We start from the raw sequence: 25,493 nt of genomic DNA, 5'->3' as shown, positions 1-25,493 counted from the left end.
TTTTGACCTTGGGCTACTTCTGAGGGGAAAATTTAGGGTTTCCACGATTTTCTCCCTTTAACCACTCCAATCGGGATTTGGTTTTAGCAGCAGGGGCCCTTAGGTAATTACCTCAAGAATAGAGTTGGCTCAATGGCAACTGACACAGACATGTTAGAAGCACAGTAAGGCGGTAAGGAGATTTAGGCCACCTGCAGATGGCTGGGTCGGATCTGTGCCCCTGAAAAGCCCTGCGGCTCACCCGCTCCCGGCGTCTCCTCTGCCCTGTGATCTGCCATCTGCCGCCAAACCGGTGCATGCGCAGAGCGGGGCCAGTGCGTCCCCACTGACAATTCTGTGTGGGCCTCTGCGAGACCCGCACAGAAATGGAACATGCCGCAATTTGTTTTGCACGCGTGTTTTCACGCGGACAAATTGCGGCTGTGTGCATAGTATTGCATTATCTAATGCAATCCTATGCAAGCGGGCATGGGCGGAAATTCTGCGGGAAATCCCACCCGTGTGCAGGGGGCCGTAGGCAGATAAATAGTCAATATACTGAGTGGAAGACAGGATAGGTGGAGTTCTTGTGTAACAATGAGACAAGCAGAGGGTCAGAAAAGGCAGCAAATATATATCATGGCCCAAGTACAGACCAAGGTCAGAACAGGAAAAGATGGGAAAGCTGAGTTAATCAGACATGGGTCAAATCAGGAGTCAGAATACAACAGCACCTTGCAGAACCGAATGGAGCTTATTACTCAGACAGCCCTAAATAACCAGGGAGCAGTACAGATTGGCAGGAATTGGAAAGCTTGACATGTGCTGACGCGTGTGGTTATATTACACAGTATGGGTTGTACCCAAATATATTATATTACAATATGTAAATATTTATGTGAAAATTGCACTTTATTATCAGTTCTAGTTTACCAAGAGACCAATACATGACAAGACAGGCAGCCTGCAGCCTCTTATCACGAATGGCACATGTTCCATGTTAAAAGGGGAAATCCTTTGATAACTAAACACGCAGCAGTAACTTAACCCTTACAGTATTATTTCACTTGACATCATAGAAAGGTGTATACAGAAAGCTGAAAATAACATATTAAGGGTGCCTGCACACGAACGGAATTTCCAGCGCGTTATTTTAGGCACATTATCTGTCCCAGACCGCAGCCAATATACTCCTATGAGGATCCGCAGTTGTCCCCAGATGGACGGATTTGTATCGCGTTTTTTCACGCGCATGAAAAAATCTGCGACCTGTTCTAATTTGGGTCGGATTCTGCGCGTGAAGCCTCCAATACAAGTGAATGGCCGCCTGCACACGAGCGGAAATCCCACCGCGGGATTTCCCGCGGGATTTCCGCCGCTAAAAGTTTGCATAGGAGTGCATTAAAATACGCACTCCTATGCAGACGGCCGCGGTTTGGCCGCGCGAAATCTCGCGCGGCAAACAAACCGCGGCATGTCCTAATTTTCTGCGGGGCACGCACTCACCCGGCCGCCGGCTCCGGTCTGCGCAAGCGCCGGCTGCGCGGCAGCCGGCACATGAAAGAGCCGGGGCCGCCAGGCGCGGGTGAGTACGCGCTCGTCCCTGCAGGTGCTCGGGTCGGATCGCGCGGCGAGAATTCTCGCTGCCGGATCCGACCCGCTCGTCTGCAGGCGGCCAATGGGTGCGTTTTTTCACGCAGTACATCCGCAGTGCAGCTGCAGATGGAGTCACTGGTTGCTATGACTACAGGAAGTAGGCATGGTAGGAGGCGTCCCAACACACAGCACAGAGCTTCACAGGCAAATGTGTAGAGGGAGATAGGTAGTATTTCTTGCCAATGCAGGATGTAAGAATGCAAAATCTGTAGTAATGAATTCCTCTTGTGAATTTTTTTGCAGTGACTGAAATAAAGTCACGCTGGAGAAGCGCCTGAAAAAAGTTACATGGATCAACCATGCCCACAAAGACATCTGCTCACCGGGTGAAAGCATGTTGCCAGAATAATTTAACGGTGCTCGCACAAGCAAGAGGGACAAAACTGAGTCTGGGTGTTGGTTTTTAAGCTGTTTTCCAAGGAATGGGCAGTTCTCTAGGGGTTGGGTTTACAATAAGGGGCGTCTGCTGGTTTTTCTGCGCGTTTTTTTCCGCGACACATCCGCGTATATCCGTGCGTGATTTTTCACGCGTCCGCACCTATCCGCAAGCACATTTAGGTACCATACGCGCGTGAAAATCCGCTAGCGGAATCCGGAACGCTCGTGTGCAGGCGGCCTAATGCAAAATTTGGTGCTATAATTTAAAAAAAAATCTCTGAATTTTCCTAGTCCCTTGTCTCAAAGTTCTGTTTTTGGTCTTGTGAAATTTGATATCATATTCAGTTTTGTGTTTGATCTTGAGACATGGACTGGAGTATCCGCTGCCACATTAAAGCAAATGCTGCTTATTTATAAACTGTGCGTTTAAAAGAGTGATGAGAGTCAATAAAAGGGTTAACGGCCATTAGGATTAAACAGTAAAAGTAGTTACCGTAGTTGATTCTTCCCAAACCTGAAATGAATTTGTATCAACTAATGGTCCTTTTTCGAAAAGCCGATTCTCATTTGAACGAGCAAACTAGTGAGAATCTCGCTAGTTTTTGTCCCTCACAGTAAGGCCCAATTTTGTCCCTCACAGTAAGGCTTCTTTCACATGAGCACATATAGGCCGGCCATTTCACGGCTGGCCAATATGCACTGTGATCTAATGCATTGGATTCCAGTGCATCAGATCACATAGGCGTATTTGCTAAATGTAAAAACACCTGGCCCGCCAATATAGCACTGGGCGTTTTTACGTCGAGCCGAAAACATAGTTCTGGAACTATCTTTTGTGCCGGAATACATTGGCTGCTGCCATTAGCTCCTATGGGAGCCCATGGCAGCGGCCGTAGGTGAGAGGGAGTTTAGCAGCATGGCTGCTAAACTACCTCCCTCTGTTCTCCTCCCCTTCCCCGTGCAGGCTTACCTCCCCTCCCTGCTCGGTCTCTGCAATGGGAGGGGTGGGTGGGGTGGAGCTAAGCAGCGATCCGCCCCACCTCCTCCCATTGATGGCGATGGACAAGGGGCGGGATGTGGGCAGAGCTAAACGCCCGTCTTGTCCCCGCCCCTTGTTCATAGCCATCAATGGGAAGGGGCAGGGCTGACCTGTGCTTGATTTGTGCGCCCGTTCACCAGTTTTTTTGCCCCCAATGTAGCGATATGCGCTCGTGTGAAAGAAGCCTGATGCTGCGAGGATAAAAATAACAGCATATTCTATCTTTTGCTGTTCCCTCAGAATGCCTCGCCGATTATTATCAATGGGACCTTAAAAGACCATGCATGACTCTCGCTGTGCGTTGTGATGTTTTCCATTGAAATCAGTGGGAAACATTTGCGATCCTCTGAGGCACGTGAAACACATGCCTGAAGATTGCAATTTCACAGAAGTTATGCAAGGCATTTTTGAATGAAAGAACACATTGCATTGGCGTGAAAATGACACATTGACAAGCGCGATAAACAAGAGTTTCTCAGCCCAATATTGTACTCGCCTGTGTGAATCCGGCCTAACATAGTATGTTAGGCCGAAAAATGACATATGTCCATCCAGTTGAACCTATATCCCCCACGCCCCCAATGTTGATTTGGAGGGGGGCAAAAAAGGTAGAAGCCAATTTCCCTTATTTTAGGGGGGAAAAGTCCTTACCAACTCCAATCTAGCAATCTGAATAATCCCCGGATCACCGACCCTTCTGAAGTAATCAGTGACTATAACATATAATATTGCATCATTCAAGAAAGGCGTCTAGGCCCCTCTTATACTCTTTAATGAATTTGCCATCACCACGCCCTCAGGGCTTATTCACACAAGCATATATCAGCCAGCATTTTCACGGCCGATATACGCTACAATCTGATGCATTGGATTCCACTCCTGGAACTATCTTTGTGCCCGGAATACGTCGGCCGCTGCATAGGCTCCTATGGGAGCCAATGACAGCGGCCGGAGAAGGGAGGTGGGAGGGAGTTTAGCAGCGGGACTGCTGAACACCCTACTCCTCTCTGGCTGTTTGCAATGGAAGGGGGTGAGGAAGGGTGGAGGAGGAGGTTCATCGCGGAAAATCGCAGTGACTTTAGCGTTCTCCAGCGGCGGAAATCCACTGTGGGAAAACTCTACACCCGTGGACAGCCAGCCTTAAACTAACTTCACGGTGCTCTTTAGAAATGAAAGCTGCACTGTAATTGGTTGATACGGGTAACAAAGACAGTATTTCCTTTAGACAGTTTTCATAAACTTGCTCCTCTAAATTCTGCACATCCTGCAATTCTTGACTTTTCCTTCAATGGGAATAACTTATTTCTCAAAGTCAGGGGAAAGCTTGGGTTGCACACAGAAAGCACCCAAGATAAGCTTCTACAAGGGGAGGAAACTATTGTAGTAGACATGATGATTAGTTAGCGTAAAATGTATATTGATTTGTAATAAACGAGATGTATTACGCAGCTGTAGTGGTTTAACTATGTAGAGGCTAATGGCTGCATAATTTCATTATGGCAATTGCTGGCATGGTGAAAGATATGTGTTCCATAAAGTTAGCCTAATATAAAGCTCCTCTCCAGCCTCTAAGAGTTAAAGTCCCATTCCTATACTGTATTACTTGTATCCACGTTGGGCGTCTTCCCAGCCCTCCCCCACTCTCAACTTCTGAGACAAAGAAACTACTTTTGCCTGATTGCATGTTGAGGGGACAAAGGTTGGCTCATACACTGGACTTGAGAGAGAGGTGGGAAAGGGGGCGGGGAATTCTATATGGCCCAACGAATGAGAATTATATATGTTACTGATGTAATCTGTTATACGCCCATAAAGGGCAGGTATTATGTGTTTCAATAAATTGAGGATCTCGAGCAATGTACCGCCCAGATCCAGTTCAGACTTGAGACTTATAGCTTGTGTCTGACTTGGTTGAGGGTGTGTGCATACTACACAATTAGGAAGGTACAGAATACCCTGAAACCTGCTGGAGAAAATACTATCCAGTACACTACTAATACTAATTCTAGCTGGGAGGGTCAGGAAGCGACAAGGGCCCTTTTCAGAGAATGCTTACAATAGGGGGCCCCGTCGTATTAAGCCTCCTTCACGTATAAGTGTATCTGCGTGTGCCTGAGTGCTGTGTATTTGCGAAATGAACAATGTTTTTTGTGTGCGGATCGGCATATTTTACTGTACTTTTTGAGCCCACAAGGTATGTTCATATGTGTGCAGCAAACAAAGACGCACCAATTTAAATGGCTAATTAGTCTAATGAGTTCCAGATGCTTTCTTTTTCCTGTGCAATTACGCAGTGTTTTACGAATCTCCTAGCATATTGCGTGCGCATTTGCGCATCCCCATTAACTTCTATGAGGTAATGATAACCAACTAGATTAAATACATTAGTTAAAGCAACTTCGATCATCATTTCAGTAAACTTGTTACCCCTTAGTAGATCAGTGCAGACACATTTAACTGTAGACATATTAGAGAACTTCCAACTATAATAAGCTGTTATATCAATAATAGACTTTCCACGCTACAAGCTATAACTATGGGTATAATATAAAGTACATGTTTAAATTCAACATACATTATTTAGTTTACAACTACAATACAAAAACACATAAAATTTCAATGTAATTGTAGGTGTCAGAGATGAAAAATGACAAAATCATTGCTGACAAGCTTGAAAACCCTACATTTAAATGTGCAGGATAAATATGCAGCTTCGGGGTGTTACAAAATGAAGAAATGTATAAAAAAAAAACACACTTCCTTGAACTGTAGTAAAAGAAAATTAGTGCTGCCATCATAATCCTGCAGGAAATATGTGGATTGCTACAAGGCAAGGAGCTGTGTAATATAAGGAATCATTGCCTGGTCGGTAATTTCCTAGTTTGCTTATAAACATGGAGGACTTGCAATTTAGCTGTCAAAATAAGCTGTCAATTTAACTGTCGGTGACATTCTTGGAGTCAGGAGGTAACCTTTTTATATATAAACCTGCTGCATGATTTGAATATATTATTATGTACTATTAAGATTTGTTAAAGCGCTGTAATGCAAAACAGCCCATTCACAGGAAAGTGCGCTAAAATTTCACCTTAAGGCCTCCTGCACATAGGCGGTTTAGAACCCACATACAGGATTTGCCCAGCGGAGTTCGACCCGGTGCCCGACGGTGACCCCTGCATAACTGTCTGGCAGCCTCTCTCTGCGCTGCGGATGTGCTGGCCAGCACTCCATCGTGCATGTGTAGCAGGCACCGGTGCTCGGCAATGACATGGATCCCGTGTTACTTCTGCAGTGCTCACTGCGGAAGTGCTACGGAAGTGCTGCGGGATGGACGGCTTCCATTGACTTAAATGGAAGCCATCTGTGCGTAGCACACTGCGATTTTTTTCCCCTGCGAGTGGAAAATCGCAATAAGTTTCTGCTCATGGTCAGGAAATTGCGTTTTCTCATAGCATGCCATGGGCTGGATTTGCTGCAGAATCCAGAGATGGAATCCTGCTCCGGTTTTCGCAATGCAAATCCACCCATGTGCAGGAGGCTTTATTGATATCAATTTAAAACTAAGGGCTACAGACTAACAAGTAAAACAGATAAAACATAACATATAAGTATCAAGGTTGAAGAACACTTCCTCCACAATCTTACCTATGGAGGGAGTATATGGCTTTAAGGAATGGGAGAAAAACCCCAAGCAAAAAAAACTCCCTGGCTGGATTGTCTCTAACCCCCACGCCAAAGAGGAGTCCTGCTTGAATGTGGCTGTATGCTATGTATCAGGGTCAATTCTGAAAGCAAAGGTGCCAGTATCCAGAGTTTATGTAGAAATAAATCAGGTGTTTTCAATTTCCCATTAATGCCTGTTTAATGGAGTGACTCAGCTTGAATAACGAGTCACCCCAATCCAAGCAAAGATAGTTACTATGTTGAAAGATAGCTAACACAATTGATACACTATACAGAGATAGATTGAAGTTCAGGAATTAATCCCTGACTCAAAATAGTTGAGCCAAAGACAAAATTAAGAAGGGAGTTCAAGTGGGTTCGATGCATTTCTGTTGGAACTACAACTCATCAGGAACCTAATTGTCTTGATAAAAATAGATTCGAATGCTACAAATCTTATAGTTTATATCAAAAGACTGCCCTTCGGACTGGTGATTAAGGTTCAGAATCACCCACCCCAAATAGCACAATCTCTTCCTCCTAAAAAATGCTAAGTCCAGTTAAGGAGACAGACTAATGGATAATGTCCTAAAAAGGACACAAAAAGACCCTACGCTACCTTAAGTTCCCTAATAGGATCCCCAGAGGACCCAATAATCCTTGAGCTCTGTTATAATCTACTACCAAGGGAACAATCCCCTAACTAAACAAATAGCAAAAGGAGAAAAGGAAAAGAAAAATGGTAGTGAGACAGCCAGCCCTGATGGTGGAGTGGCAGTCAAGGAATTAGTATTGCAAAACAGAGCGCAAGCTGCTTTGCTATTGGGCTGCCCTAGTTTTGCAATATATTTTAAAGGGGGTGTTCCACGTTAAAGAACATTAACTCAATATATAATTTTTGTAACGTATCCTCCTGCACGATCTTGCTTCCATAGGTAGACCTAACACCTGGTCGCATGATGCTGCACCAGACAGTTTTTAGATATTTTGCTGACGTTACGTACATGCATCCAATAGTACTTCCGGCCAGGGCAACGTACGCTACATTACTAGCGTTCATTACATAGCCAGATACGCATAAGATATGGGCACATCATCATCAATATGCATGTACTGTGTAAAAAGAAAAAGGTTTGGTACTGTGTTAAGGCCCATTTAGACACAACGATGATCGCTCAAAATTCGCTCAAACGTCAGTTTGAGTGACAGTTTTGAGCGATCATTTTGCATAAACTCTTAAGTAGCTACTTAAGGGTTTATTAGCATGCAAATGAAGCCTTTCGCTGAATGTAGATAACAGCTGGAGGTCTGTTATCTACATTCAGCTCCATTGTTCTCCAGCGGGATAGAAGCTGAAAAAATACTATCAGCGCTATCCCACTGAGAACTCAGCGTGCAGTCCTGATAAGATACATCGCTGAGTTTAAGCAGGCTTGAAGTCAGCGATGAACGAATAGTGCATGATGGGCAGGCGTTTAGATGCAGTGATTATGGCTCAAAAGATGGCTTTTGAGCAAATGTTGAGCAATAATCGTTGTGTCTAAATGGGCCTTCAGTCAGTAGAGCAAAATGTAATTGTTCTCAGCAAGCGAAAATAAATAATCTGTAGATATGATAATTTTTAATGGCTAAGCCTGAGGAAGAACCCTAAGTAGGTTTGAAAGCTCGCTATAACATCATGTCTTTTTGGTAGCCATTATTAGATATACTATCTACAATATTACTTGGTTTCTCTTTGAGTCTCCACAGAGGGTAAGGGAAGGTCCATAGATATATGGTGGTACTTTGCGAGGTAGGTCATGCTATGTCATTACTCAGTCTGACTAGCTGCTGGATTACCCACCCTACATATCCACCAAGAATCTAGAAAAATCTAGTAGAGTGGCCTTTAGGAGATACAATATCTGATATCTCTATGGTCATAGTAGATTTTCTTTTACCTTTTCACCTTAATTGATTTTCATTTGCGATGGTACCCCTGAGGTGACCATTTCTGGTGACTGCCTTTCACTGAAGGGGCCTCTCTTAAGTGTATCATCATTTTTGGTCTTAAGAATCTCTGTTATAAGGAGCAATCGGAGGAACAGGTCCATATCTGGGCTCCCGTCTCATCAATCTTATAAATGTATCTGGCACATATAAAACATAAATTTCTTCAGATGGAATTACAATTAAACAAAGATAAAATTAAATCAAAATAACATTTTCTTTGCTTAATTGTAATTCTAGCTGAATAAATTTGATGTTTTCGTCCAAAAAGATTTTATTGTGACAAAGGAGTCAGTGCATAGATGACAATAACACACATCTGAACAAAGAGGGAATTGTAACACAGAAAAAGTGTACACATCATACGTCTTTTACCATAAAACCTTGTTGGTACCACAAGAAAGATCCCTCTGCCGAACATTTCCTATTACATCAACAAATAATAATACATAAAATAAAACTATAGACCTTAGGATGGGGGAAGGAAAACGGGGAAGGTAGAACAGGGAGACGGTTTGGGCCACATGTATTATTGGAAAAATAAAGACCTCTCTGATGAGTAAGAATATAAGGGAAAAGTGAGAATAGGACAGGATCACATAGGGAAGGGAAGAGGCTTTTTACAATAGGAGGGGGCGGGATGGGGTGGAGCTAAGCTCCCACCCCCTCTTTGCCCCCTGTCTGTAGCCAGACCCGTCCAGCCCCCTCCCATTGCAAACAGCCAGAGGGGAGGAGAGAGGAGGTGCACCCATCTGAGGGGGAGGGAAGGGGAAGACAACTCAGATGGTAGCATATATCGGCCGGCTATGAAAACGGTGGACGATATATGCGCATGTGAATAACCCCTAAGGGGCACAACAGGCTAAACTATGTTTTGTATGTATGCTGTTTTTTTAAGAAAAATGGAGTCGAGCTTTACACCATGTGTCATGCCTGTCAGATCGCAGTATAATGTAATACTATGTTAGATCATACTGCAGGAGCGATCAAACCATCGCAAGTACTATTCCCCAGTGCGGACTAAAAAAAAAATGTAAGAATTATTTTTAAAAAGCTTTATTAATTATTTAAAAAATAAATAAAAGATCATAAAAGTTAAGAAAAAACCTTTTGCCATATTTATAATAAAAGAATCTATAAAAAACCTAAAACATATTTGGTATAGCTGCATCCATAAAAATCCGATCTATCAATGTAACGCATTTACCCCGCATGGTGAATGTCATTAAAAAAACCTGATAGAATTGCGCTCTTTTGGTCACCCCACCTCCACAAAAAGTTTAATAAAGAGCAATCAAAAAGTTATGTACTCCAAAATGATACCAATGGAAAGTACAGAATGTCCCGTAAAAATGAGTCCTTGCACAGCTATGTCGATGGAAAAATAAAAAGGATATGGCAGTAAGAAGATGGCGGCAAAAAATAATTAATTTTTTTCCAAAGATATTTTAGATTTTAAAAATGATACAGCAAAATAAAAACTTTATAAATTTAGTTTTGTAATAATCGCATACACCGTAAAAACAATACTCCCTCAAAGGTGGCGGAATTTCATTTTTTTTCTACCTTAATCCACTTATAATTTTTTACAAGTTTTTCAGTACATTATATGGTACATTAAATAGCACCATTGAAAAATACGACTCGTCCTTCAAAAAAACAAGCTCTTTGACAGCTACGTTAATAGATAAATAAAAGAGATGATTTTTTTTAAAGTGGGGAGGAAAAAACCAAAATGGAAAAAAAGGCCCTTTCTTAAGGCCGCCTGCACACGGGCGGAAATCCCGCGGGATTTCCGCCACTGAAAGCCTGCATAGGATTGCGTTAACAAACGCAATACTATGCAGACAACCGCGGTTTGGCGAACAAACCGCGGTATGTCCCATTTCTGTGTGGGGCTCGCCCGCACAGAAACGTCACTCCCCTGGCCGCCGGCACATGAAAGAGTCGGGGCCGCGGGGCGCGGGTGAGTACGCGCTCGTCCCTGTAGGCGCTCGGGTCGGGTCCCGCGGCGAGATTCCTCGCCGCCGGATCTGACCCGCTCGTCTGCAGGCGGTCTAAGAGGTTAAGAAAAGGATTGTGCCTACATTTAACTTTTTTTTACCCCTCTATTCACTTCATTACAGATTAGTAAATAGTGCAACCATAAGATAAGTACATCTTCCTTGTACAAAACTGAACGGTTTACCAATTTAGTAGTGAAGATATATTACACGTTATCTCATATGTTCTTGTGGTCTCCATGGGAAATTCCATCTTTTTTAGCCTCTGCCAAAACAGAGCTCTAGCCAGAAAATACACAGTAAGTTTTACATCTAGTCCCTAATGATTGGCAGCAATGACAAAGATACTGCTTAGGAAGCTGCTGGTTGCAAGATACCGTCACTATCCAAAACCAATAGGAATGCGTATGAATGTGTGTGTTAATGAATATATGAGTCTTGCCATAAACTGCAAGAGTGAATGTCCTGTACTGTATAAGTCAACAGATACTGTATATGAATTAAAACTACTACTATGATATATCACCAGATTAAAGGGGGGGTTTCATGAAAATAGTCCCTGTCCATATTTCCTGTTTTGGCGTATGGATATCATAACTGAAAGCCCCCTGTTTGGGATCCCCATCTATGAGCCAAGGTAGAAAGCTAGTCTGGGAAATATAGCCTGTCCATGAGTTGCATGTCAGGCCAGATAATTCTATACAATGGCAGCACTCAGTGGCAGATTATACTAGGGACGATTTTGGCATCATCTGGGACCTGGTGCTCCCGGGGATCCCATGGCCACTCAAACAACATCCTTAAAGAGTTTTATAAGGAACATATTTTTTAAAAATCAGCTGGCCATGACCAAAAGTAATAAAAAGTTATACTTACCTATCCAGAGTCAGTGCAGCTCTAGTACCACACCTTCGTTCTACCCTGCAGCGTTGTTTAACGCTGCAATTAGCCTGTTGACAGGATGTCAAAGGTTGCTGCAGGCAATCACAGACCTAAGCATTCGACCTGCACTGTACTCTACTGTAGGGCGGAGTAGAGCTCAAATGGCCTGCTATGTAATAAGCAGGAGCAGCAATATCTAGAATACAATTGGTTCTGTATGTGCTAGCAACGAGTGCTGTGGAGGGGAGAGACACAGGGGAGATCTATTACTTTATGGATAAAGAAACTGGAGGAAACCACAGCGCTGCTGAAGGATGCTTAAAGACCCAGGGGTAGAAGTTCATTATGCTTATTATAAACTACACGTCTCGGTATTACAATGACACCTTTCTCAGGTCACTTTTAATATCTCCAGTTTCCTTATCCATTATCTTTTACGAAGGTGTTTGCACTATCTGGGCAAAGGAGGCTGCAGCTGTAAAGCAATCTAGTGTGTTGGGCCATTTTCACAGCCGCTTTAGGTGAGAGTCCTATAGCCCTCTACCTTTCCACTTCTCTTGGGTATACTGCACATGAAGATATCTTTTTCTCTTTTTATATCACTTTACGGGAAGAGGATCTATTATTTTGTAGGGGCACAGAGTAGCAACTATAACTTTGTAGGGGCACAGAAGTGGAACTATAACTTTGTAATGAAATAGAGGGTGCTCTATTACTTTAGGGGGGTAATGAGGGGGTTTTATTACTTTATGGGGCACAAAGGGGATTCTATTAATTTATAGGGACATAGAGGAGATCTATTATTACGTGGGGTCATAGAGTGAGATCTGTTATTTTATGGGTCACAGAGGGGGTCTACTATTCTAGAGGAGCACAGAGTGGACATTATAACTTTGTAGGGACACAGAGGTGCTCTATAACTTTTGAGGTACACATATAGAATATTATTACTTCTCCAGGGCATTATTACCTTGTGGAGGCATAGAGGGGACTCTGTGATTTTGTGGAGGTACAAAAGAAGCTCTATAACTTTGTGAGGCCCCATAGGGGGTTATATAAATGTTCTGGGGCACAGAGAAGGCCGTACAACTTTGTACGAGCACAGAGGGTGCTCTATTGGACACAAAAAGGGGGCTTTAGTACTGTTTGGGGCAATATTACTGTGCAGAGGTACTGAAAGGGCATTGGAGTTTAGCAGCAGGATTGAGTTGTGACTGAATGGCCATCTGGGCCCAAATAAAGAAGAAAAGGAAAAGTGAATTACCTCAATCAGAGGAGACTTCACCTGTGATCACTAGAGGTAAGTGCAATATAATTACCATCACCATGTAGAACTGAAATCTGACTATTAATTGGTGACTGCATTTACTTAAAGGGGTTGTCCCGCGCCGAAACGGGTTTTTTTTTTTTCAACCCCCCCCCCCCGGTCGGCGCGAGACAACCCCGATGCAGGGAGGTAAAGAAAGCTTACCGGAGCGCTTACCTTAATCCCCGCGCTCCGGTGACTTCAATACTTACCGCTGAAGATGGCCGCCGGGATCCTCTGTCTCCGTGGACCGCAGCTCTTCTGTGCGGTCCATTGCCGATTCCAGCCTCCTGATTGGCTGGAATCGGCACGTGACGGGGCGGAGCTACACGGAGCCGGCATCCTGCACGAAAGGCTCCATAGAAGAAAGCAGAAGACCCGGACTGCGCAAGCGCGGCTAATTTGGCCATCGGAGGGCGAAAATTAGTCGGCTCCATGGGAACGAGGACGCTAGCAACGGAGCAGGTAAGTAAAAAACTTTTTATAACTTCTGTATGGCTCATAATTAATGCACAATGTATATTACAAAGTGCATTATTATGGCCATACAGAAGTGTATAGACCCACTTGCTGCCACGGGACAACCCCTTTAATCCATCACTGGCAACATCTTTAGATATATAGCAATCATGAGAGTTGGCACAGGTTCCTGTAGGCAGATAAGACATGAGTCACAATCATATCCAAGCTTATAAAGAAATGGAGGAACAGCACACAATTTGATGTTGCAAACAATGGCATGAAGTAGAATCACCAAAGTATAATACAGAGATGTTCTGCAAGTTGATAGTGATGATGGAAATCAGGACCTCTAATGGCTAGACACGGCTTGAACCAGGCTTAAAGGGGTTGTCCCACAAAAGCAAGTGAAGTTAAACACTTCTGTATGGCCATATAAATGCACTTTGTAATATACATCGTGCATTAAATATTGGCCATACAGAAGTTATATACTTACCCCCCCCCCCCCCCCCGGTGTTGGCGTCCCCGTCTCCATGGCGCCGTCCGAAACCTTCTTCTGCCTCGATTAGACGCGCTTGCGCAGTCTGCTCTTCTGTCCCGTTGAATGGGGCCGCACGCCGGAGCGGCCCCATTTAACGGGACAGAAGAGCAGACTGCGCAAGCGCGTCTAATCGAGGCAGAAGAAGGCTTCGGTCGGCGCCATGGAGACGGGGACGCCAACACCGGGGGGTAAGTATATAACATCTGTATGGCCAATATTTAATGCACGATGTATATTACAAAGTGCATTTATATGGCCATACAGAAGTGTTTAACTTCACTTGCTTTTGTGGGACAACCCCTTTAAAAGCGGATTGCCAGGTGTTATAGAAATCAGAACTACAACGACCAGCCTACCACCAAGCTAGTTTCTGTTTAAAATAGAATCATCAGTGTGAAATAACTCCTTTATTACACTGATAAGTATACACTTATTGACAACAAAATAATATACCAAGAAGTTTTGGGGATCAAATGAAACTATATACTGTATGCAGTAATGTATAGAGAAGAGATAGGGCTCCATAGAGAAAACCTAAATGGGTTCCTAATTATGATGTCCAGTTTTGCCAGTCAGGACAGAAGTGCCTGGTGTTTGCTTTCCATTCTATGCCCTTTGAAATGACCCTTGGGACACGTCTCCATGTCATTTGAGAATTACTAGAATGTGTGACCCAAGTCCTCAATACTTCCTCAATGCATGACCAAAAAGGAAAGGGAATTTGAATGGAGAAGCGGTCAAGCATGCACAATACTGCTCCATTTAATGTCTATGGAGCTAACGAAAAAGCCAACCAATGTACTTGTCTGTCTCTGTCAGTCCCAGAGACTTTGACTGCAGCAGCAGTGTGGTTATGCATTGATCAGTGGGATCTTAGGTGATCAGACATTTCATCAGCTATCTAAAGAGTCTTCCAAAAACAAGGTTAGGATAAAAACCAGCAAAAACGCTTCCCAGAGGCATAAACTGATTCACCAAGGCTTCAACGCAAAATCTTTACCAGAGACTCGTGGCATGGTTAGTACTGTTATCCTGTATTGCCATTTCAACCCCCAACATGTACCTATAGGGATTGCGACTTGTCCACCTCCTATTATTACATCCCTGAAAATGATAAAATATATGTCCGTAACACACCAAATTTTTTTTGAAAAAAATTTAGTTTTTTTTTATAGTCTTCATTAGGACAATATATGAGGACAAGAACTAAGGATGCACTGTGTAGTCATGTCCGGGTCCATTATATACTAGGAGATTAAAGTTGCTTGACCCATTTGGTACTCCAAAAATATATATGTTAGAGGAATTGTATATGCATGTCGCTCTATCCATAGTTTATAGGATTTATGAAATGCCAGGCCGTGGAGAGAACCACATGCATTGCATCTTCCTTTCTGGAGTGCTGATTGGAAGGGAAGGGCCTATTTACACGCAACGATATCGCTCACAATTCGTTAAAACGATGTAAATGCTACCATTGTGCACTTTTCGTCTGAATGATGATTTTTAGGTGAGTTTAAAATCCATTGTTCAGACTGCATGCTGTGTTCTCCATGGGAGCAGGAGATAACATTGTATTCTCTCTTCAGACAGTGAGAAAAAACAAACCACCGACTGTTATTTCCACGAGAGCTAGCGATTAGAGATGAGCGAACGTACTCGGTAAGGGCGATTTCGCAATCGAGCACCGCAATTTTCGAGTACTTCACTACTCGGGTGAAAAGTACTCGGGTGCGCTGTGGGGCGGGGGGTTGCAGAGGGGAGTGGGGGGTAGCAGCGGGGAACAAGGGGGAGCCCTCTCTCTCTCCCTCTCCCCCCACTCCCCGCTGCAACCCCCCGCTCACCCACAGCGCACCCGAGTACTTTTCACCCGAGTAGTGAAGTACTCGAAAATCGCGGTGCTCGATTGCAAAATCACCCTTACCAAGTACGTTCACTCATCTCTACTAGCGATTACATTGTATTCTCTTAGCAGCCAGTTGTTGAACAATGGAGCTAATTGCAGAGCTCAGACCACCTGCTGAGTTCTGCGAGAAGCTGAAGACTCATTTGCATGTAAATGAAACTGCTAAAGTACTAATGGGCATTAGTGTCCATTAGTACTTTATGTAAAATAATTGCTAATCTTTCAATCATTTGAAAGATTATCTTTGCATAAAATGGGCCTTAACCCTCACTTTCTGAATAGGTGGGGGTCCTGGAAGTGGAACTTTGATTTATTATGATTTATTTTGATTTATTATGGCATATACTTAGGATATGTCATAAGATGTCATAAAATGTCTCAGATGGGAATACCCTTGTAAGCGATTTAATATGGCAATGTGGCCCTTAGAGCAGAAAAAGTTGTTCGCCCATGGTCTAAACAATAAACAGAAGCCCCAAAAGTTGGATGCTTAGTATGTCTGTGGTTGTAAATGTGGAGTACAGCCTTTGACTTCTCTTTTATCTAGAAAAAAAGACTCATACAGCTCCAAGTGAATCCAAACAAAGAAGGTTTGTGAACCTGAGGTGAGCAGATGGAATGTAGAACAAATGATCGAGGAAAGCAACTGCATTCCTGTTCCACACATTTCTCCTCGAGTCACAATCCGCTCATCATTTCCATAATAAATAACAGCAAACCAAAGACAATGTGGACCATGGCTTCCAACATTCCTTCAGCTGTGTTATTACACACTTGTGTATGCTGACTATAGATGGAAATCGTCAGTGACTGCACGCTGCTTTGCTTTTTACTGGCACTTGCAGAGGGAGGAGTTAATGCTACCGAAATAGTATTTGGATATCTAAAGCTGCAGCTTGACTTTGTCTGCTGAGGTGATAAAGGTTTGAGAACCTTTCACATAACATGAAGAATATATTTATAGTTTAGACTATGTATTTTTTACATAAGTGGATATATTAATATTTGATCTTTGTTCAAACACTCCATAAAGATGGTGGAATTTAACAAAAAACAAATAACAGATTGACTACAATAATTTATTAAGGCCTCCTGCACACTAGGGTATTTGCATAGCGGAGTCCGCAGCAGGCGTCCACAGCAAATACAGACCATAGTATTCAAGGGCAAAACGCCATTTCATCTCCACGAGCTGAAATCGCGCATGTGTGACAGAGTCCCGGACGACACATCCACAGCATGTGCAGAAGCCGCCAGACAGGTAAGCTGAGTGCATTGGGACAAACTCCACTGCGGGAAACACTTTCACTCTTTAGTACATAGTGCTCATTGAGCGCTGTGTACTAGGGAAAGGAGAAGGTAGAATGGGTTAAAAAACACTACTCTCTCCTCCTCCAGGTTATCAGCTGTGTTTAACAGCCGACAACCTGTCCTGCTTCTAACTGATTGCAGAAGCAGGGGCTTTAATCCAGCGCTATATTTTTACTATCAGCTGGGATTAAAGCCCAGGACCAAGCACCATAAATTTACGGTGCTTGGTCCTTAATGGGTTAATAAAGGTCCCATTTTTATCTTTGGTATGGGGCGCCCTCTCTTCCATGTGCACCACTGACTGTGGTTCTGTCATGAAAGCCTTAAATGTGAATACCCCATTTATATCTCAGTTATACTATTTGCTTATGTAGAAGCTCTTTGGTAAAAAAAAACCAACCACCAAGACATGTTTCTTATAGCGGTCTACCATTATCTAACATCGACTGTGAGACATTTTTTCCCATTCCACCATGGTCCATCATGGAGAACTTTTTCAGTTGTGCCTTGTTTGAAACCGTAACATATCTTCTTACAACATCTCAATGAGGTTTAGACAGTATTGTATTGAGAAAGCATGTTGCCATGGGCACTTTTGGTGTTCACGCCCTATTGCACAATGAGGCTGAGTTTACATATAGCTAGGCTCCTCTCATCCCCGTCCCTTATCAAATACCTGGGCTTGTCTCCTCATTATCAAATCAAATCCAAACCTCTTTGCTGGGCAAGTCTCCTCTATTCCTCACCACCATAAGGCCTCTTTCTCACTAGCGTCATTTTGACACATAGTGGGTGCATAAAAAAATTGCATCTATGGGTTCTTTTAGACAAAAAACTATTTTTTGCAATGCCTAAATGCCTAAAAAATCGTGCTTTAAAAGATTTTTTGATGCCGAGATTTCTCTCCATCAAAAGATAGGTCTTGTGCTTTCTTTTAGCAGTACATAGCTGGCAACTACAGAGTCTCCTATGGGAGTCTATGGGAGCTGGCCTGCAAAGGAAGGTGGCGGTAGTTTAAACACTGTGGGGATGAAGGGTGTCCCTGCGGGGATGCCTTTCATTGTTCTGGCAACTGAGGGATTTCTGGGCTGCAGCATCAGTGCACTGCAATTCTTCTTTCATGTGATTTAGCACTCCGATAGCCTCACTAAAAAATCATGGCTATCAGTGCTCTAAAATGACGTTCTTGTGGACGAGGCCTAAAACAAACTGAAAGCTGCAGAGATTCCCAGATTTCCCAGTTCTCTCTTGATATCACATGTTGACATTAGTAGGTGTCAGGAGATAGTGGGAGGAGTTAGAAAGTGTGAGAGGAGAAGGAGAGGTAGGAATGAATGGAGATAGAGGAGGGAAGGGCTGCTCCTGCTGGGGTTGAGCCAGGACGATGTCTCCTCGTGGGAAGTTCATCCCCTCCGAGGAAACAAATACAAGAAACGCAGAGAAGGAGTTGGTGTGAGAATGCAATGCCACCCGCTCCCCAGCTGAACTGCAGCTTAAAAAAACCAGTGAGAAAGCTGATTGTCTTTAGCAAAGGAACGTGTATGAAAGAATTGTCGTGTGTAATACAGTTTACTTGAAGAGTAGCGTCCATCAGATAACAAAGACTGAGGATTTGTGTGCCTTGGGAAAAGAACTGTACTTTAATTTGAATGAGTCAAGGAATGTAAATTCTAGAAGGTTTATTTTGAAGCACTGAATGCCATACTTTGCTCAAGTGAACTGTTATTTGTAATTGCAAATAACAAATTTGAGTAAAAGGAAACTGTGTGCCTCCGGTTTTGAAAAACATTTTGTTGTGGGTGATTCATCATCCAGGGGCACTGGCATCACGATGACAAACAATTTAGTACCCTTATTCTCCCACAGTGCGTGGCTGGGCTATCTTGGAAAGAGGGAGATGGTAAAGCCACCATGAACTGCCAATCTATACCCTGCCGTCCCCTCATGCTGAAGGCCTGGTTGTCAGTTGCTGCATAGGTAAAGGTAAAGTCCCCTGGTGCAAGCACCGAGTCATGACTGATGACTAGAGATGAGCGAGCGTACTCGGAAAAGCACTACTTGCTCGACTAATTTGCTTTATCCGAGTATCGCTGTGCTCGTCCCTGAAGATTCGGGTTCCAGCACGGAGCGGGGAGCTGCAGGGGAGAGCGGGGAGGAACGGAGGGGAGATCTTTCTCTCCCTCTCTCCCGCCCGCTCTGCCCCGCTCCCCGCTGCGACTCGCCTGTCAGCCGCAGCGGCACCCGAATCTTCAGGGACGAGCACAGCGATACCCGGATAAAGCAAATTACTCGAGCGAGTAGTGCTTTTCCGAGTACGCTCACTCATCCCAACTGATGACTCCTCGGGTGACATCACATTGTGACGTTTTCTTGTCAGACTGTTTTTGTGGGGTAGTTTGTCATTGCCTTCCCCAGTCATTTTACCGACCTCAGAAGGATGGAAGGCTGAGTCGACCTTGAGCCAGCTACCAGACCCAAGCGGAAATTGAAAGTGCAACCTTCAGGTCGTGGGAGAGAGCTTAGGGCTGCATTTTTGCTGCCTTAACACTCTGCACCACACAAGGCTCTTATATACATTGTGCACATTATCTATTTGTATAGTAAGGCAGGCTTCACACAAGCGTATGCTTATTTGCCTGCGCATAAGTGTCGCGTTTTTGTGGAATGAACAATGCTTTTTTGTGTGTATTTTACTGTACTTCTTACACTTAAAAGGCATGTTCATTTATGCGTAGCAAACAAAGACATTCAAATGGCTAGTCTTAATGAGTTCCAGAGCAATTACACAGTGTTTCACGCATCTCCTGGCGTATTACATACGCATTTGCGCACCCCCCATTGACTTCCATGGAGACCTTTGGTGTGCAAATACACAGAAAAATAGAAAACTGGCGTGCAATATACAAACCCATTGAAATCAATGAGTTCTATTCTCCGCGTATTGTGCACGCAAATTTTACACACATACTTGCGTAAATATGCCCATGTAAAGCTGGCCAAAGGGTTTATCAGACTTTTATAAAGGGTCTGTTTAGATCCGACCATTTCTCATTTGAACGAGCAAACTATGTCTGAGTTCGCTCATTCGCTCAGGCAGCCTGTTTATACAGGCAGATATTTTGTTGGCTCATTCAATAAGAAATTGTTTAGTCCTTCACATTCGCAGTGTAAGTGACTGAGAACAACTGAACGATCGCTATTTAAACCGAAGGATAAGTGAACGAGACAACGATGATTATTGTTCATTTTCGCTTGTTAGAATAATTATTTAAATGATCCTCCCATGTAAAAGGGCTTTAACAACAGCTAGTGGCGCTCTATTGCACACATGGTGCTCCACTATAGCTCCTACAAAATAAAGATAGTGATGCTAAACCCGCACACTCCATCTACGAGCAACAACAACTATACTCACAACCACAAGGCAAAGCAAATGCATCACCGGTCTGCAGCGCTCAAACCTTCCCCAGGAAAAAAGATCTTAGATCCAATGGAAAGTCTAGCAGGTTTCTCCTGCACCAGCTGCTGCCCCGGGCGCTGTACCTTCAGTACCTGCTCTTAAATATGGTCCTTTATGTGGATCCCTGCTTTGACTTGTCGTTCACATTTTTATTCTTTTTTTTAACCATTTATTGGATTATTTACTGCTTACCTCTCAACCATTCACTTTCATGTGTGACTGTCAGGCAAAATAGATTCAAAAAGTGGCAAGGGCTTCTGTAATATACGCAAGAGATTGGGATTTTTTGGCAGGTTCTGTGGGTGTTCCCATGCAGATCAGCATGAAGACAAAAACTTGGCCCACGAATGGGGGTAAAACCTTTGGGAGTTCACTTGTCTGGATTCTATTTTATTCATCCTGTGATGCAGTAAGGCTGGCTTCACGCGACCAGATTCCTATTGCGGAATCCGCAGCAAATTGCACACATTGAAAGGTATGTACTTTTGCTTTTTCCTTCAAACTCGGAGATATGAATTGCGTATTCCACAAGTGGAGGAAAAATCGCAGCATGCTCTATTTTGCTGCAAACTCCGTGCAGATGGCTTCTATTGAAGTCAATTCAGGGCGTCCAACCCACAGCCCATACGCAATTAACATAGGGGATGGGCACGGGTACCTGCGTCATCGCGTAGTGACAGCGTGGAAACTACAAATATTGAGAAAAAATAATCTGTACAGCGCATGACCACCTGTGAAACTCTGCGGTCATCTGCATTACAGGTAATTCAGGTACATGGGGTAGCTGGCCGCGGTCACATCTGGATTCCGCTGCGGAATCCGGATCATTCATGTGCACCAACATCTTCTTTGAGGCTAAGGGACCTTTTAAGGGACTGGAATAATTCTGCCAGGATGCAGCAGAATTTGCCGCTGTGGAACTCCACACCAAATTCCGCAGGACTAATACGAATTTTATTGTGGAATTGCAGGCTGATTCAAGCTATTTTCTTTCCACATCAAAATCTGCAGCACTTTGGTGTGGAATTTACCGTGACTTACGGCACGGAATATGGAAAATTTTGGTCGTGTCTCGTGTAAAAGGGCCCTAAGGGTGCCGTTCTACATTGCGGCCTCAGTGTGGTAGTGTGCTGCGAATTAGGGCTCATGTCCATGACCGTGTTTTCATGGTGTGTAACGCGTGTGTTGCACGGATGCGAGAGACATAGTGAATGGAGCCATTGATTTCACTTAGTTTGTTCACATGCACATATTTTCCCATGCATTTCAGATTTGCAAAAAAAACTGCATGCTCTATTTTCCTGCGCATTTGCTCTTCTAAAGGTCTCCATGGAAGTTAAAAGGGGTTGCGCAAATGCGCACGCAATACGCTAAGAAATGTGTGATAAACGGCATAATTCTGCTGGAAAAAAGTACCCATCTGGAACTTATTAGACTAATTAGCCATTTAAATTGGTGTATGATTGTTTGCCATGCACTATTGAACATGCCTTGCAGGCGGAAAAAGTACACGCACTAAAAAACTTGTTCAGTGCGCAAAAAAGTTGCGCGGAGGCACGCACAAATGCGCATACCCTCTTGTGAAAGGGGCCTAAGGAGTCTTGGCTGTGCGGCACACTGCACACTGGGTCTACAACGTGTAGTACGGCCCTTTTGGTGCTATTACACTTAGTTTTTGGTGCGGTAGTGTACGCATGGCTGAGAACCATGTGGCAAAGTTATCTAGCAGTTTTACAGTGAATTGGCATAATTTTGTGGTGAGGTTTTTAGCTATCCGTTTTTGCAGGTTAAACACTTTTTTTTACATGTTTCACCTTTAAAAACTGAGTAGCTGAAAGCTGCGTTGCAAATGAACTTCACAATTTTGCGGAGAAATCGATAACACCGGGACTAATTAGGCTGCACACCCTTTTTAATCATGACACAGGTATGCACCAAAGTGTCCCAGCAGCATGAAAGTACAGTAAAATATGCTAAAACGCGCATGATAGCGCAACTTTTTACGCTGTGAAGGTTGGGCTTTCGCGAGCGTTTTTGCGCTTCCGCTTGTCTTAAGCTACCATAAGACCAGGCTCACACGTCTGTAATTAGCTGCAGGCCGCACAAGAGACGTACACTTTCTTGACTTTTATACATGTTTAATACATGCCAAAATAGAACATGCTGCGATTTTTTTTTTTTCTTTTTAGCGTGGCTCATGTGAGCGCAATATGGGAGTTGTATAGGAGATTTGTACTGCGCATTACGCAATCAAAAGCTGAAGACAGATGTCAAGGTGGGGAAAAGACGCCAGGAACAGTTTATATCCATCTCGCTAGAGCAACTTCACATGCGCATATTAGCAAACATAAAATTTTGCGCGCACAGTACACAGAGAAAAGAACCTATTGATGTCAATGTGTTTGTACCCATTCCCCAATTTCGCACGTGCATTTCACATATGCAAAAAAAGGAACCTGCTTTACTTTCTGTGTGTTTGCACACCAAAGGTACCTAATAGGAATGCAAATAGGAATGTGCAATATGTTGCGCAATTCTGTGAAATAAGGAACAGATCTGGACCTCATTATGCTAAATAGCCATTTAATATGCAGGCAACACCCTCCACCTCCAATCAAGGTGGAGGGTGTTGCGTGCATATAAACACGCTCTGCGTGTGCAAAAAAGGACAGTACAATGTGCAGACATGCGCAAATCAACCTTACTCATTGCACAAATGCGTTGTGCTGAAGCATGCACATTTGCGTGTACGCTAGCCTGAACCTGTCTGAGCACACACGTCTATCGGGTAGTCGGAACAGATACTTGTCAACCATCTAATGTGGCCAGGTTAAAGGAACCCATGTATCTTCACACTGGTGAAAAGGAGCTGTCTGTCCACCTGTCAACTAGTAATATGTTCTATTCCTAAAGATAGCAATTTAGTAGCATCTTTTCTTAGAACACTATATTTCCTATAAATCCTCCTGCAGATGTTAAGAAAAGATGCAACAGAATTGCTATTTCATGGGGAATACAAGTTTTTACAACAATAGATGTGTCAGGAGGGTTGACGGGTCCTCTTTAGGGCCGTACGACAAGTTCGGTGGACTTCAGCCTTGCAGGTTTTCTTGCGATCTTCAGGTTGTGGTTGCAGCAACTTGCCAGCTGCAATGTGACGCGCATTGACTTCTATTATCCTAGGAGATTGCAGTGCTACACTGCGATTTATGCCGCCGCGCGACACTGCGAAAGTTGCAGTGTATTCCTAGCTAAATCAAACAAGGCAGTAGACTCTCTTGATTATGCTAATTTGACTACAGTCTATAGTTACATTTACCCATAGCAATGCTTTGAACCACTGATGAATGATCAGTACTTAAAACAACATCTAAACGTTATTTCCATCACTACAATCATTGTTAATAAAATGCCAAACAAGCAGCATTTAAATTAACTCACCTTTATGTATCAATTATCATTTCACTCCCCCCCACCCCCGCTCTAGTAAAAACAATTCCAATAATTAAAGAATTAAAGGGAATTGTTGCAATATGTTGCCAAGTGGAACTCGATGCATTAAAAATAACAACTACCAACCAACAAGTCACAGATATGTACAAAGAAATGCTAAAAATTGCAAAAGATATAGGACTGCGCAGCTGCCTAGATCACCCAAACACCCCAAAGCGGTATTTTCAACGGAAAACAATAACAATGTTCTCGTCCAAAACCTTTTCAACTATCTCCATGGCTTTAAAATATAGAAATGATCTGCAGGCAATAAAGAAAATGAAGCAGTCTTAAAGAAACAGATCAGCTTTGATAAAAGCCATAAAAGCAGTAATAACATCCTACACAAGGAGATAAAGCTTTACCTTCAGAGAGAGGCTCCTCAGAAGCCATGTGTCCGTATTGTCCCAGGATTCCTGTCTGTATCACACGACAAGTAGGGTTACACTCTCAACTAAGCTCCTTACTTCCTGCTTCGACAATAAGCATCTTCTCTCAATTTTTTTTTCTCAAGAAAAAGTGACGTTTCAGAAGCATATTCACACCACCTACTGGATACGGTGATTATCTGAATGTAGTCTTCCCCCTCCTCGCTGCCTCCCCACCCTATTCATAAAGAGGCCCATTCAGACATACCAGTATTGTATGACTGCAGATCTCCAGGTGAGAATACACGCCTCGGGCATCATCCACAATCATCACCTTCTATATGATTTGCTACATTTTTCAGGACTCTTCCAATGCTTTCTGCAGTTTCCACAAACAACTGTGTTATTATCTGGCCTGGGGCGGTACAAGGACATGTGAAGAACATAGATATCCTTTACCAGTTCACACTAATTCCAAATGAACAAAGTTCCCTTTTAACTGAATGATTAATTGTAATTTTGAAAAAAGTTTTGTGCAAACTTCTACTGAAAATCCAAGACGTGTAACACTTACAACTGAAGGGTCACACTGTTTTCTTTTTTTTTTATGAAGAAGCTTAGGGTTTAGAGATGAGCGAGCATACTCACTAAGGGCAATTACTTGAGCGAGTATTGTCCTTAGTGAGTAGCTGCCCGCTCGGAAGAAAAGATTCGGGTGCCGGCGGGGGAGAGCGGGGGAGAGCGGGAAGGAACGGAGGGGAGATCTCTCTCTCCCTTCCCCCCGCTCCCCCCTGCTCACTCCTGCAAGTCACCGCTCACCTGCGCCGGCACCCAAATCTTTTCTTCCGAGCGGGCAGATACTCGCTAAGGACAATACTCGCTCGAGTAATTGCCCTTAGCGAGTATGCTCGCTCATCTTTATTAGGGTTCCTTTACACGGGCGTATTTGCACACGCAAAATTTGTACATGCAATACGCAGAAAATAGAGCCCATTGATGCCTTCATACAAATTTCTCAATTTTTTACACGGGTTTCTTGTGCATGCAAAAAAATAGGA

At 43.5% G+C, this 25,493-nt stretch overlaps 1 protein-coding gene across 2 annotated transcripts in view; it reads right to left on the bottom strand.

The window, feature by feature from the left end:
• Window positions 1-24,642, bottom strand: part of EDARADD (EDAR associated via death domain) — a 114,506-nt gene extending 89,864 nt beyond the window's left edge. The window contains exon 1 of one of the 2 annotated variants that reach the window (XM_066595846.1): window positions 24,433-24,642. In XM_066595846.1, the coding sequence (XP_066451943.1) occupies window positions 24,433-24,460 (28 nt within the window). In that variant the 5' untranslated portion in view covers window positions 24,461-24,642. The remainder of the gene's footprint in view (window positions 1-24,432) is intronic. The other variant, XM_066595845.1, reaches the window with a different exon arrangement.
• Window positions 24,643-25,493: the final 851 nt, after the last annotated feature.

Source organism: Eleutherodactylus coqui, chromosome 3, assembly GCF_035609145.1.
Source record: "Eleutherodactylus coqui strain aEleCoq1 chromosome 3, aEleCoq1.hap1, whole genome shotgun sequence".
Classification (NCBI taxonomy): domain Eukaryota; kingdom Metazoa; phylum Chordata; class Amphibia; order Anura; family Eleutherodactylidae; genus Eleutherodactylus; species Eleutherodactylus coqui.
The sequence above is the reverse complement of the archived record's forward strand: the minus strand, read 5'-3'. Positions and strand labels throughout refer to the sequence as shown.